The following is a 15,276-nucleotide window of genomic DNA, read 5'->3' as shown; positions in this document are numbered from 1 at the left end:
ACACACACACACACACACACACACACCTCGCTCCGTCATTAGTCTTCATTAGGGTCTTTATGAGGAAAATTAGAAAGGGAGTTTCCTCCCAAACTGAACCCTGGGGTCCAACCTGCCAGTGTGTGCGAGTGTGTGTAATTGTGGTTAATTTCTACATGGGGTTCAGTAGATGAAAGAAGAACAGTACCTCTGTGTGTGTGTGTAGAACATCAGATATGACACGTGCACACACACACACACACACAATAATGATGAACTTGTGTGTCCGATGAGGAGAGGACTGTGTGAAAAACAACAGATAATAATAATAATACAGATAATAAGACCCGGGAAACCAAGATAAACGTTTGGATTTTAAAAATCTGACATTATAGATAACTTGTTTTTAAATCAGGGAAGAGCAGTCTTTAGCTTTCTTACTAATATAAGTGTTATTTGACCATTTTGTTTGTGACAATATAAGCAATGAGTTCAGGTTGTGGACAGGGCTTCACATATGCATCCCTTTTTTTGGCCTAATTTAACCACCGAGCTCAATCTGTTTCTATTTTCTAACAACAAAGGATGTGAAAGTGACATTAAAAGGTGCACAGACTGTGTCTTTGGTTTTGTGAATGAGTGTGTATGTGTGTGTGTAGGCAGAGTGTACGTTTGTTTGTGTAACCATAAATGTGTGTGTGTGTGTCCTCTTGGTGCTGACAGCTTCTCATTATCCACAGACAGCTGGAGGAGGTCATCACTACTTCCGACACACACACACAGACACACACACACACACATACCACACTTGCGGGGACCATCGCTGACACTGGTCCTTCTCGAGTTTGTGACGCTGACCTAATTAATTCATCACTTCCCACACTGTCTCTTCTTCATTTTCCCATGATGTGCTCGCTTCAGAATTAAAAGCATTATGTTCCTTTGACTTAAATAAATTACAGCACTAATCACAAAACCCACCATGACTGCCATATCCTGGCTTTCATTCATTTACACAGGGGGCTGGCCCTCAGCTAACCTGGTCAGGTACTCCTTGGTATCACACTGCAACTCACAGGCCAACAATTCAGCATCATTTCCAACATGCAGGATAGCACCAGACCCCAAAAGAGGCACCAGACATAGCTGCTATCACACTATGTTGAAGCAATGACACATGTTTTAGATGGGACGGAGTCACCACCAACAACCAATAAATAAAACCAACAAACAAATACGTGTATAAACCAAGCGGCAACCTTCGGGGCTCAAAGTTGAAGCCCATGCGGAAGTGTCAAAACTTGTAATTCACGCTGCGACAGCTGGGGGTTGGCTCCAAAAGCGAGTAATTTCCCATAGACTCCCATGTTAAAATGGCCGACTTCACAGCAGAAATTAACATGTTTACAGCCTGGTACAAAAAACCACTCTGGTCTCAGATGATAGGTTCTCTTCTAGTGTCAATTGTAGGGGGGGTGAATTTTTTTACAACCCACTCGTTTCAATTGTATTCGGATTTAAAATTACGCATAATTATGGGCGTTGCCGCTTGAATGACAGACAGTTGACGTATCACAGCGTGAGTTTCCTGCTCCCACGATCGCCCGCCCCCCTAAACCCCGCTCGTGCTCCCCCTCTTTGTCCATATTTGAGAGTTTTGGCGGACGTGACGCTATCAACATGGCGGCGGCCATCACGTCCCGGAACCTCCCACCGAGCCTCAAAACGGCTCTTCAGAAACAAACGGGTGACGTCACGGAAGCTCTGTCCATAGTTTTTACTGTCAATGGTATAAATCTGAACGCCAACTAGTGCCAAGGTGATGTTATTGCAGTGATTTAACGCAGATGTACAGAAGTCCCCTAGTGGACATAATCCTCGTAAGCACTAACTAAAAAAAACAAGGATATCATGAGCCTAACTTGGATTGAAAGGCTGTGTTGGTCATCCTGCTCACTGAGTGGAATGTGTGTGTGTGTGTGTGTGTGTGTGTGTGTGTGTGTGTGTGTGTGTGTGTGTGTGTCTGCCTACTGAACTGGCAAAACAATACACACCACCTCATTCTCCTCTCTCCACGTCTCTCAGCACTCATTTGCTTTGTCCTTCTCTCGCTTTCAATTTTACCCACACATATTCACAATCATATATATACGGACAAGAATACACACACACACACACACACACACACACAACCCTTCCTCTCTCACACACACAATAAACACTTGTCATTGGTCGGCATCAGTCGTTTATTCTTGCCGGAGCGAGGGATTTGTTTTTGTTCTTCCTGTCATTCGCCCATTTGACTTGATGGATGGTGGGTGGTGACGCAAAACACCTGCCCCATGCACACACACACACACACTGATACACACAACCCAAAACATGCAACAACACACATCCAGTGATGATTCTGCATGTGTGTATTTGAAAGAAAACAGCAAACACACAAAACAAGGTACATCAGGTAACATGTATGCACACAACACACACACAAACACACACTACACTATTCTTCCTCTCACTCTACAAACACACATATGGCCCATAGACAGAACCCTCTTTCCATGGTTGACTTCCGATGTGGCCTGCAGTGTAAACAACAGTTTATCTCCATAGAGGACAAATGGACAGCAAAAGGCACAGAGAGCGTGAGGAGCAGAGAACGGTTCGACTGCGAGGTCGCTGGTTCAAATCCCGCAAAGAAACTGCAACTATTTACTTGAACACATGCAGCTCCTCCTCAAGCAAGTCAAAAAAATAGTTTTGGTCTAAAGAGATGTTTATATTATATCATTCAAAACGCTCCATAAATTTAAATTCCCAAAAAAAAAATAGCTTAAAGCTCACACAGATAAACACAGACACTGATGTAAACATGGACAACAGGATGTGGACGTAGTCAGCCAAAATGTTGGACCGACTATTTCTGTCGGTTGCAAAACTGGGGGTGGGAATGTGTGTGTGTGTGTGTGTGTGTGTGTGTGTGTGGCCCATATGGTATCATGGGAATAAAATGAGAAATGACAAAACTGGACACAAAATTGATACCAAATTAGAAACTGCGTTTTCCAAACACCAAAAGAAGGTTGGCAGGCAGGAAGAGGGCGACACACACACACACACACACACACACACACGGAGCATGAGAAAGAAGAAAGGATGGAGGGAGGAATTAAAATAACGGTAAATATGGAAGGAGGCAGGGTGAGGTGGAAACTGATCCATAGGGAGTGTGTGTTGTTTTAGCTGGATGGCCTTGGGTTCCTCGTTGACCTTTACAAAGATAGCAGCTGCTCGTCTCTTACAGTTTTAAGTTTGGTTTGGTTCGACTGCGATGATCTGAGAAGCAGATGGAAAGAGCGATGACAGAAAACACATTCTTCTGTCGTCGTCTGACCTCTCTGGAAGAGGAGAGCAGCCCAAACACAAGAACTGAAGTGAAGTGAATTTGGCAAAAACGTATTTTTTGTTCTGCCACTCTTTCATCTAGCTAAAAGCTCTCACTTCAATTGAGAAAGAAAGGCAGAAGTAAACTGAGAGTTTGGCCGAGCTCTGTCCTTTCAACTTTAATGCCAAGAAAAAAGCACTTTGAATTGAGTTGAAAGGAAGAGTTTTCATAGAAAGTTAGAGCTGCTTAACTTTGGACAAAAAAAATAAAACTTTATCTGCATGTCATTCATCTAGTTATTCACAGATGATCTCATGGAGTGGCCACAATCAGACACTAGCTGGAACAGCCCAGTTTAGCCTCAACGTGCCGTCTGTTGTAAAGCTGGACTCCAAGAAACACCTTTTAGGCAAGAAGTATTTAGTCTTATTAATATTTTCACTAATTAATTCACCTTTCTTGATGTAATGATGGGGAAAAAACTACAAATTATGTCAATTGTTCCATACATATCCTATTTTATACCAATTTAACACGTAATGTGGCTCCAAAAACACTAGGGCTGCAGCGATTATTCTAGTACTCGAGTAATATTTTAGGGCAAAATGCATCGACAACTTATTTAATATTCGATGACTCGTTAGTGACGTCACTGAGAACGATTCTCTGGCTCGTGGTGCAGCGAGATGATCAGCGTGCAAGAGGCCCTGGGTTCGAAACCCAGGTGAGCCGCTTTGTAGACAAGCAACGACAAAGCAGTGGTCCAATGTATGTGTCCACTAGTGAAATAGCTTTTAGCTGCAGTCGTATTTATTATTATTATTTTTGCGATTACTCCAATAATCGCAAAAATAATCGCTGAGTATTCGATTATCAAAACAGTCGTTTGTTGCAGCCCTAAAAAAAGAATTAAAACAAAATGGAGGCAGCTTATGGTGAAGAGAATTAACAATGCTAAAATAAACAAGCTTTAATGTCTCCATGGCTGCGGGGGACTGAGGAGAGACGGATGGAGATGAAGGGAGGTGCGATGTGTCGTCCTCAGGTCTGTTTTACTATCATTTCACAGCCTAAACGTGCAAAGGTCAGCTGTTATTAATGGTAGGCCCTGAGGACAGTGTCAAGAGTGTGTGCGTGGTGTGTGTATGCAAATGTCTGTGTGTGACAGACAGAGTGTGAAGGCTTGCATGTCACACCTTTCTGCTCTAAATGCCATTACTGTCGCTGCTGTATCGTCCCCCCCCCACCGTGGGGCCCCCGAGCTCTTGGTGTGTTTGGAAATTTGACCTGACGCTCCCTTTGCTGTTCCACTGTACAACATGAGCCGTTTCACTTTCTGCGAGGAGGTACTCCACATTACGTCACGTTAGCTTTACTATGAAGCAATGACACGTTTAAAATTGAACTTTTTCTACATGGACAGGATTCTGGAGGCACATTGATGCAATAATTCAGCGTGATGCTCCAAACGTAAAAGCGACAAAATGTCACCTCATCCCGCCTTCTTCCAAAAGGACAACAAATGCGGCGTAAATGCAGAACCGATGCGCTGTAAATGCATGCAGTGTTGCTGCTCCGCTCCACCTGATGTATTTTTGGCTGCGGCCCCTGTGTCCCAGTTGTGTGAGGCTCCTTGGCGTTGGGGAGGCAGGTGAAGGGTGTCTGGTGACAAAATGCCTGGTGTGTAGCCTATTTTCCGGGTTTTGACCTTCGTTGAACACACCGCTGTGAGGAGAACGAAGATGAATTGGAGCACAGGGGCTGTCCACTAAGAGGCAAAAGAACGGGAGAACCAGTAACGGGTGAATATGAGGTGTTTGTCTCATTTCCCCTTTCGGTTTTATCTCCTTTCTGCCTGCAGAGTAATGGACTGTTTGAGGTCACCTCCAGGTTCACGGGGAGGCTTCAAACAAACAGGGAGAGGAGATTGTCGGCTGCTTAACCCGTGTGACATGGAAACACAGCAAACCGCCGCCAAACACATTCAGAGGAAAACAGATTACAGTTCACAGTAAACCAAAGAGATGCATTTAAATTTTAACCTCTGCACCTGCAGACCTGAGTTTTTTCCTTCTAAAAATAAATAAAATTCTATCCCCGCCTTCGTTTCTTCCTTTATGGTGTCACGTTCAGGTCACATCAGAGAAAGCTGAGGAGAGAGATGACGGTTTGTTGCTACGGTTTAAAAGTGTTGACGAGAGTATTTTGGAAGTAGCTGTAATATCCTCCTGACGTTACTCCAGACTAATTCCTATAGACACCATGAAAGGAGCATGGCAGTAAGCAAAGCATGCAAAAAGACTTTAGTCCATTATAACACACACACACACACAATGATTACATATATATAGAAACTGACCTACTGTCTTCTCACACAGTTTATTGGTTACTGTGCACTTGTTCTGTCAGACAGAAAATCATTTCTGGGAGTGTGTGAGAGACAGACAGAAAGGTGAGCTTGCATATCTCTCTCTCTCTCACACACACACACACACACACACACACACACACACACAGCATGGGCAGACAATGCAATACTAGATGAAGATTGAAATGGGAAGAAGAATCAATATTTCCATTCAAACGTCCGTTTCATTTTCTCCAGATTAGAGAATTACTTTCTCTCTGTGCCATCACCAACCATCCACATAACACTAATTGTGTGTGTGTGTGTGTGTGTGTGCGCACAATTTCCATACAGGATGTCTGGCTCAGCTAAGATGCACTGTGACCCAAACAAGAAGTGTCAAAATAGTTTATGTGTACATGCTGCTATCTTCATTGCCATTAGCTATAAAACATAACCGAAGCAGGAAAAATCGGACTTTTTTTTTTTAACTTTGTGATGGTCCTTGAATGCATCACGTGTGATGTACGGTCATTAAATCAAACCGAATCCCAAGCATAAAACATTCCATCAGAACTTTTATCAACACGGCTGAATTTGCACACCTCAGCCTAACTAGGAAGCCATGATTGACTCTTGGGTGATCTACATTCTACTATTGACTATTTATAGTGTTGTAAAATCAGAAATTATAAAAAATTCTGTTGGTTTTTGTCAAAAAATAAATAAACACACCTTACACATGCACACAGCAGCCTCACAGGAATGGACAAAGAGGAAGATATGGAACACATGAAGGAACTGAGAGGTCTCGATGGGTAATATAAGTGTGTGTGTGTGTGTGTGTGTGTGCGTGCACATGTCTGGTCTCTGTACATTCCATTTCCTTCGTCCACAGTGTCCAAATAAACTGTCAACGCTGAAATGGCTGATAAAGTGTGTGTGTGTGTGTCACAATATTTGTCCTGTGTTATTGGAGCTCTGAGGCCACAGAGTCTTCTATAAACACCCAGCTGTGAATTATTCAACAAATAAACACATCCAGGACCTCACACACACACACACACACAAAGAAGAGAGAGAGAGATTAAATATATATATTTTGTATGTTTACACACACAAAATATATATATTTAAGAGTGTGTGGATTGGATTGTTGAAAGGGGAAACAAAAGCTGATGAATTGAACTTACTTTACACACACACACACACACACACACACACATACAGACACACACACACACACAGGCCATTTCATTTTGTCTCAGCTTAAGTGGATTTGGCTGTTGGTCAGTTCAGTGCAAGGTGAAACGAAAACTGCTGTAGCAATCAATTACAGGCTGACACCTACAGGCCAAAGGAGGTACTACAGGGCAACTACCTGGTCTACTTCATACAATAATCAGATTGCAATGCATCACAAATTAATATTAATAGATCCATTTGCATTCTAATTATCAAAATAAATAAAAGTAGACCAAAATAGGACAGTAACTGCTAATTAATTTCACGTCACAATAATATTATACAACTTCTAATGCAAATAAAAATCATAATTACTCCAAACAAGAACAAATTTGTTTAACTAGTGTTTTACTTCCATTTGATTAGCTAATCTGGATCATTGTATCCTTGCCAGTCTAAACCTCAGTGACCAGTCTCACCAGAAAATGAGTGTATTTTGTGAAACAACCGATGTGTACATATCTGGCGCCCTCCTGTGGCCTTAGAAATAAGGTGCACGGCTATGAAAAAGGTGAACAAGCTGGTTGAATATATAGAATATTTAAACAGGTCATAAAGCAACATGAGGTCTACAGGGAGATGTCTCTAGCAGGGCTGTGCATTCAGCACAAGTCTGGACATATTCTCTTATTATTTTAGGGGATTTTTAAGTTCTACTGTCTGCCTGTGTTCACCAGGCCCACAACTAGATCTGTCATGTTTCTGCATTTAGGTGACAATCAAGCTAATCATAATAATTTTTCCCCCCAAAAAAACAAACAATAATTGATTAACAAAAGCATTTCACATGAGAAAAACTGGAACGAGGCAAGACAGGCAGCGTCCTGAGACCTGGGCGAAAACACATCATGCTGTTCGGCTGTAATATAAACAAACATAAACTCAAGCAGCTCAGTGTGACACATTATTTTTACACAACATCAAACACAAGAGTTCCCAAAAAACTTGGAGAAGCTGCTGTTCCCATGGCAACCAGCACATTTACAATAATGATACCAGCTGAAATATGTGAGGATAAAGTTTTACGTATTTTTAAACGACGACAGTCCTTCCTGCACTGCGGAGCAGGTGGCTAATTAGCTAACACTTAGCTAGCTAACGTGACTTCGTAAGTAGTCTGTGTCCTTTATGTCCACACAATCGGCTCTTCTTCTTCTTCTTTCTTGTCACTTCGTATAGTCATAAAGTTCCAAATTTGTCCAATAATTGCGTTCTTTGTTCCGTTGTTTTTAAAGCTGAGCTAGCTTCCAGCTCATTACTCCGCGCTCGAGACAGACACCTCTGCAACAGAACGGTCTGCGCATGCCTCAGTGCTAAGCCCCGCCCCCTCTCACATACAGCGTTAGCCAGGTGTTCCCCTGCCACATGTTTAGATAAAAAAACGGTCATTTTTATGTAATAAAAAACGTAAACTAAATCAAAATGTTATCGGTGTTGCATTATATTAAATAACCTGCATCCCGGTTACAGTGTTTAATGTGTTGTGGCCAAAAAGGAGCAGAGAAAGCAAGAAATAACTGTGCTTCCACTCAGTGGTCAAACATGTACATTACACCTAAAAATGACTTTATTATTAATAAAGAGTTCACAGCGTTGTCGAACCTATGTTTATTGATCCACTGATGTCTCTGTTCAAGGGTTTAAAAAGCAACTCCAGCACAACACAACCAGCATTTTAATTCAGGATAAAAACCTCATAAAAACACACACACACACACAAACCTGCACCTTCAGCTCTCTACACAAACACACACACGCTCCTTAAATAGCAGCTTTTGTACAGCACACACACACAAACGGAAACAACACATGAGAAACGATCACATCAAAACAACAAAAACGGTGCTTGGAAAAGAACCTTCTGCATCACAGAGTGAGCTGCTGAGACTGGAGGATTTACGCTGCTGGAACAAACTGTTCTGTGAATCTGATGGTGATAAACCAGCAGAGGTCGAGCAAGCACAGGAAAATTCACATTTCAAAGAAGTACAGCATGAAAGGCAACACCAGAGGAAAGAAACATTCACTCGTACATCTGAGTTAGTCAGCAAAGTTTTTCTGATCCAGGACTCACAGCTCCGTCTTTTGCCCAGAAAGAGGCACCTGTGGCTGGATCTCCTCGTCCGACGTCGCCCCTTCGTCTGTCCTCTCCAGCGGACCTTTGCCCTTTTTCTTCTTCTTCACCTTTTTCTTCTTCTTCTTCTCTCCCTCTGAGCCGCCGTTTCCTCCCTCCTCCTTCTTCCCTCCCTTCTTCTTCTTCTTCTTCTTCTTCTTCTTGTCCTCTGCGATGGCCGCTTGGTCTCCCTTCTTCTTTTGGCTCCACTCCTCGTTCAGGCAGGCTGCAGAGAGAAAAACGAGAACATGAGGCTAGAGGACAAAGAAAAACAAAAAGAAGAGAAGCATGGAGGAAGAAGCAGGGGTGTCACCTGTGTCCTGTCCTTTCAGGACGTGTTTCTCACACAGGTACGTGGTCAGGTCCTCCTCCTGGCTTCCTTTGTACCAGTCCTCAATCACCTCCTCATACTGCTCCACCAGCGTGTCACACTGACACACACACACACACACACAAAGTCACCAGGTGTTAAACACACACACTCCTGTCAGATTTCGTCAGCACGTGGACTCACCTGTTTTTTAAGGTCGGCGACCTCAGCCGACGTCTCGTTCCACAGCTCGTAGGGAATGTCCATCACCACATTCACTCCTTTGTTCACCAAACCGTGGAGGGTGGAGAAGGTCTCAGACATGCCCTGCACACACACACACGATGTCTACAGGACACACACTTACCAAGAGTTTGGACAATGTGTCCTTTTTTAGCTGGACCAGATCAAGCTGCAATTTTCTGGCAGCGCTGTCGGGCCTTAATTTAAAGCAGCTGCTGGCATATTTATTTATTGACTGCACAGACAGTAAGACTCAATTGAAGCTATAAACGTGTAATTTCATACTCAATTTGCACACTTGTACACAGTTTTATATTTTGTCTCCCAGCAGAACTATCACACTGTGATCAGGTCAGACAGGTCTCCTAGTCTTGAAAATGATTTCCAGGACATTATATGTATATTAACTGACTCTTAACTTGATGAAATAAAACTTTTCATTTGTCTTTTGGAGTCCAACAGATTCGAGGTTTACAGAGTTTGAAGGATCACTGACAGAACCTAACTAAGTTTGGACTAAATAGGAATTTACTGCATGAAATAAACAATAGAGAAGCTTCACAAAAATAAGCTGAAAGACACTAAAACACAAATTTATGTTACTCTCTTCCACTTAAACTGAGTGTCTCTGGTAAAACTGCAGCTGAACAAAGACTAAACACAGACACACACAGACATACTGACCTTGGCGAAGCGGTTACTGCCACTTCTCTCTTTGTGCAGGTTGTAGCCCAGCAGCCTCTGACACACGTTCTCCACCACCTCAATGAAACGCAGATCTCTACGGAGGACACACACACACACACACTTCAGTCACAGATGCTTGTGCAGAGCCTGACAGCAGGTGCATGAGATCAGATTATTTAAAAGCAGACAGAGTTAAACAGTCTGAGTGTGATGGAGAACATTAAGAGGTAATGTTGATGAAGATTCTCAGTCATCCAGGTCATCATACGTAGAGAAGATTGAAGCAAGGCGTCTGGACTTGTAGAGTTTTCTAGAAGACGTTTCGCTGCTCATCCAAGCAGCTTCATCAGTTCTAACTGTTTGGTGGGGAAACATGGTTTATATGTGGTTACAGACCTCAGTGGGTCTGGGTAAAACTTAAAAAACTTACAAACAATAGCACTAAATGTTTCCATACTTACCTGTGATGATCTGGCTGACTGGGCCAGGTGTGTCTAACGACTGGCTAACGACTATGAAACTGCCGGAGGGGGACTGGTTGACAGCCCTTTGTTCTTACTGTGAGTATGTGCAAACTTCCTGGGAATGGATGGAATCACTGCATTGTATGTGGTAGAAAGATGATGTCTGAGGCCACCACCTCTGTTAAGGGAAGGTTCTTCCAGCTTAACATAGATGCTTCCTTGACTCCTCTTTCATACCACCTTTCCTCCCTGTCTAAAATGTGAACGTTGTTGTCCTCAAAGGAGTGTCCTTTGTCTTTGAGGTGGAGGTGAACAGCTGAGTCTTGTCCTGAGGAGGTGGCTCTCCTGTGCTGAGCCATTCTTCTGTGGAGTGGTTGTTTAGTTTCTCCAATGTACAGATCAGAGCATTCCTCACTGCACTGGACTGCATATATCACATTGCTGTGTTTCTCCCTGGGAATCTTGTCCTTCGGGTGAACCAGTCTCTGTCTCAGTGTTGTCATAGGTTTGAAATGGACCGGGATGTCATGGTTGTTGAAGATCCTGCAGAGTTTCTCTGATACTCCTGACACATATGGAATGGAGATGTTCTTTCTCCGCCAGAGAACATTTAGTGCTATTGTTTTGTAAGTTTGACCCAGACCCACCCACATAGGTCTGTAACCACATATAAACCATGTTTCCCCACCAAACAATTAGAACTGATGAAGCTGCTTGGATGAGCAGCGAAACGTCTTCAAGAAAACTCTACAAGTCCAGACGCCTTGCTTCAATCTTCTCTACATTAAGAGTTAACTGTGTTAAAAAAGACAACAGCGTGGCTGGATTCAGTAAAGCTCACTTAAAACTGAGCTGTGTTATCTCACTCTCACTCTAAAAGCAGCTCAACTTCCCTGTTCTATTAAAAGTTCCTCCACAGGAACTGAGCCTGACCAAGTTCCTGTCCCCTGCTGCCTCCTCTGTGTATGTGTGTGCACCATCTTTCCTCACAGAGCAGGTGACTTACGATTTGACATATTTGATGGGTGCCGCCCCCTTGCTGTCTATGAAGCGGTAGTTCCTGTCGATGACCTCTTTGGTTTTCCCTGTTTCTTCAAACGCCGACTTCATCTCGATGCTCACAAACTTACACACTGCAGAGAGAAAGAGCGAGAATGCATCCTTATCCTAAACACCTCTGTCCACCGAACCGCACCTGGTTGTTGTTTTTTTCTGGAAAAAGCAGCAAATCTTCCTAAAATATTAAAGTAAAACTGTCAAAAATTAAGTAATTAGGCTCCTTGTGGCAGTTTTAAATATCATCAGGCACATAAATGTCTCATTTATAGGTTTTATAATTGAAAAATAAATCAACATTTGTGCACCACATTTGCAGTTTATAGGATTTTGTGGCTACTACGACATAATTTCTAACATTAAGATATGATGAAAACATTAACGAATCACTCCAATAATACAATATTACATCACACACACACACACACACACACACACACACACACACACACACACACACACACTGAGTTAGAGCCTCGGTGATGCTGTTTACATGTAGCTGCTGTAAACCCGTGTGTAAACGCAGGTCAGCTGCCGGCCTGCGGCCTGCTGTCTGCCCACATCTCCCCACAGTGTTCCAGGTGTTTCCCTTCCTCCCTCTGCTGTGTGACCGCGAAGCTACGAGGACCAGAAGCTGCCAAACGGCGCCGTTACCTTCACATTTGTTGGGAAGATGCACCCAGTCGTCGTCCCCCGGTTTCTTAGCGGCTCCAACCAAAGAAATCACGAAGAAGATCGTCCAGAGTGCCGCTAAAATCATCCTGCCCGCCGAAATGATTAGTTACGCTGCTTACAAAAGTCCTTCTTCACTTTAAAAACTCTAAAACGAGCAGTTAGTGCCTCGTTTTCACATCCTTCTTCAGACCACCACAGCTGCAAAGCACTCAACTTCCGCTATGGGCGTCACATACGCGTCGCTGCGGGCCAATCAGAGAGGGAGAAGTGGCAGGAGCTGGACCAATGAGAGACAAGAAGACCGGAGTAGAGGTATCACTCCGCTGCTGCTTATTATCCTTATTATTAATAACGTCGAGAAATCCACGTTATACCCCTTTTTGTCTTTATCTATAAATATATTCGATTTCTTTGTAACATGTATAGTCTATATATATATTATGTTATGTATAAAAATGTTGGAAATTTTAAGGAGCAGATTTGAGCATCGCTCTTGCCACCGAGTGGCTCTACTTTTCAATAGACAATCTTTGGGCTCAGTGCAACCAGTTGCCTTGCAAGCTTGAGTTTGATCCATCAGAGGGCGCTATGCACACGCCTAAAGCTCTGAGAGATATTGTTGGTTATGTAACTGAACTGAAAATATCTATCAATCTATGTATTGATCCTGTAACAGCTCTGAAGATGCAGCCCTTGCTGTTTGCCGTGACCTTTCACCTCTGAAATAATGGAAAAGATGTTCTTTATGACTGACTCACCGTTCAGCGCGGTGCTGCTGTCAGACACCTGATTGGTTTGGGGTCACTGGACATGATAATGGAGACAACAGTGTCACTGGCAGCACAGCACGTGCACACGCATGTCTGGCAGATGTAATGACCTGCAGCACACTGGATACAACAATGATACTAAAGCAGAAAGAAGACAGAACAAGATCATTCTGCACAGCTGCAGACATCCAGCAGATCGACACACATCATGAGAGTCCTTAATGCTCATGGCATTATTTTTATTTTCAGGTGTCCCTTAGACATATGTGCACGTGCAATTAATAAATGTGTGTGTCTACTCAAAATACTGTCCTGAGCAGGAAACAGCATGTAATGATCTGGGTAGCCTTCAAAGCTAATATATGAAATCAACAGCCAAACTAAATAAACTGAGCTTAGCTTGCAAAATACTATATGAGTGGATATAACAGGCCAGCAGCTAAGATCAGGGTGAGTTTAATAAATGATGTCATGTACACAGGGAATCTGTTAAATAAGAGCAGTGCAAGGCAGGAGTATTTAGCAGCTAACATAACAAAGGCTCTACTAGCTAGCGTTAGCATGCTACCAAAATACAAAATACTATACCAGTGTCCCAAGGGTGCAGATTTTCTTTTGACATTGGTGGGGACCTAAGATTCCAATGGAATTTAACCCTTCCTGCACCCGATTTTTTTTAGGGGGGGATCAAATAATTGGTGGGGACACGCCCCCTCCGTCCATGCAAAACCTACGCCTTTGCAGTGTCCTAATGTTGAACGTTTGCCAAGAGTGCCTTACTGTAGAATGCTGGATGTGATCAGTGGTGTTTAATGGTCTCATTGTTGCTATATAATATAGGCTGTTGTCACCCACACCATCCATCCATCCATCCATGAGTGTGGAGCCTATCCCAGCTGTCAATAGGCAGTGTACGCCCTGGACAGACTGTCAGTCTACAACAGGGCTGAGAAACAAACCATAATTTAATCTGTATTTATTTTGTGAGCGATTACTTACATTTTTTTTGGTCACTCATAGAGGACCTCCGTATAGTCCCTGTGGAACCCCTCTACCACACTCTGTTCATTAACTCTCCAGCAGGACATCTCTATAGAGGAGTGTGTGTGTGTGTGTGTGTAGATTCAGCCTTGAATATATTGTATTTCTGTGTATTTGACTGCATGTGTGTGTGAGAGAGACTCACACTGAGATAAGTGCGTTTCTCAGTAGTTCAATAATAGTCCAGTTTTTCTGAGAGGTGCTTCAGTGTACTGCTGCCTGCCAAAAGGACAGCCAGCTTCTCATTCCACACACACACACACACACACACACACAGATCACTGTGTGTCTCATAGCAGAACTTGACACTGAGTTGGTGGAGGGGAGGTTGATGTAGAGAGAGAGAGAGAGAGAGAGAGATGAAAGCTGGGTTTTATTCAGCAGAGCAGCCCACACAACGGGCAAGCGAGGGCTTTGTTAAAAAACTCTCATCTCTCTCCAGCTCGCTCTGCCTTGCTCTCCTTTTCAGCTGTTCCTTGAATAAAATAATAATACATTCAGATTATACAGCAGGTTGTTGAAAAGCTCTCCACACGTTTAAAAAGAGGCAGCTTTTATCCCTTTAAAGTGCTCGCACTGAAGCGACGATACAAACCCGATCTCTGAAAGCATCCACACAACACAATCGGACGCCAGAATGTTTTCATTAGAAATCCGTCCATTCTCCTCAGATCACAGTTCTCATGTGGCAGCAAAAGAATTCATCAAAAATAAAAGCTCCTGTAGTGCCACACATGTTGACAGGTTTACAGCTGAAACAGGCCAGAGACAGGAGGAAGTCCTTTGAGGGTTAATGCGGAAAGTTTGAGAAGTTTGTGGTGTTTCTGTTCGGGGAGGTTGGACCCTGTGCACTCATTCATAATATGATCTAATAACACAGCACTTCATTGGCACAGAGCTGAGTGTGAAATAAACTCAGAATGACCAAGCTGTCAGCTTGCTGGTCCTGAGTCAGCCA

At 43.1% G+C, this 15,276-nt stretch overlaps 1 protein-coding gene across 1 annotated transcript; it reads right to left on the bottom strand.

Moving 5' to 3' along the window:
• Positions 1–8,552: 8,552 nt before the first annotated feature.
• On the bottom strand, positions 8,553–12,737 carry cnpy3 (canopy FGF signaling regulator 3). Its single transcript, XM_028406171.1, has 6 exons — positions 12,487–12,737; positions 11,783–11,909; positions 10,310–10,406; positions 9,587–9,709; positions 9,386–9,503; positions 8,553–9,298 (listed from the first exon to the last, which is right to left on the bottom strand). Exons 1-6 carry the CDS (start codon positions 12,590–12,592, stop codon positions 9,030–9,032), a joined length of 840 nt encoding a protein of 279 aa, XP_028261972.1. The 5' UTR covers positions 12,593–12,737; the 3' UTR covers positions 8,553–9,029.
• Positions 12,738–15,276: the final 2,539 nt, after the last annotated feature.

The sequence above is a fragment of the Parambassis ranga genome, chromosome 5 (assembly GCF_900634625.1).
Source record: "Parambassis ranga chromosome 5, fParRan2.1, whole genome shotgun sequence".
Classification (NCBI taxonomy): Eukaryota; Metazoa; Chordata; class Actinopteri; family Ambassidae; genus Parambassis; species Parambassis ranga.
Note: the sequence above shows the minus strand (reverse complement) of the source record. Positions and strands in the feature narration are given on the sequence as shown.

Bases quoted from the DNA above. Each gene is read 5' to 3' on its own strand.
- cnpy3 (XM_028406171.1), bottom strand. From the start codon at position 12,592: ATGATTTTAGCGGCACTCTGGACGATCTTCTTCGTGATTTCTTTGGTT. The intron at 10,407-11,782 runs GTAAGTCACCTG...TGTCCTCCGTAG, and splicing joins CCCATCAAATATGTCAAATC to AGATCTGCGTTTCATTGAGG. The intron at 9,299-9,385 runs GTGACACCCCTG...TTCTCTCTGCAG, and splicing joins CCTGAAAGGACAGGACACAG to CCTGCCTGAACGAGGAGTGG.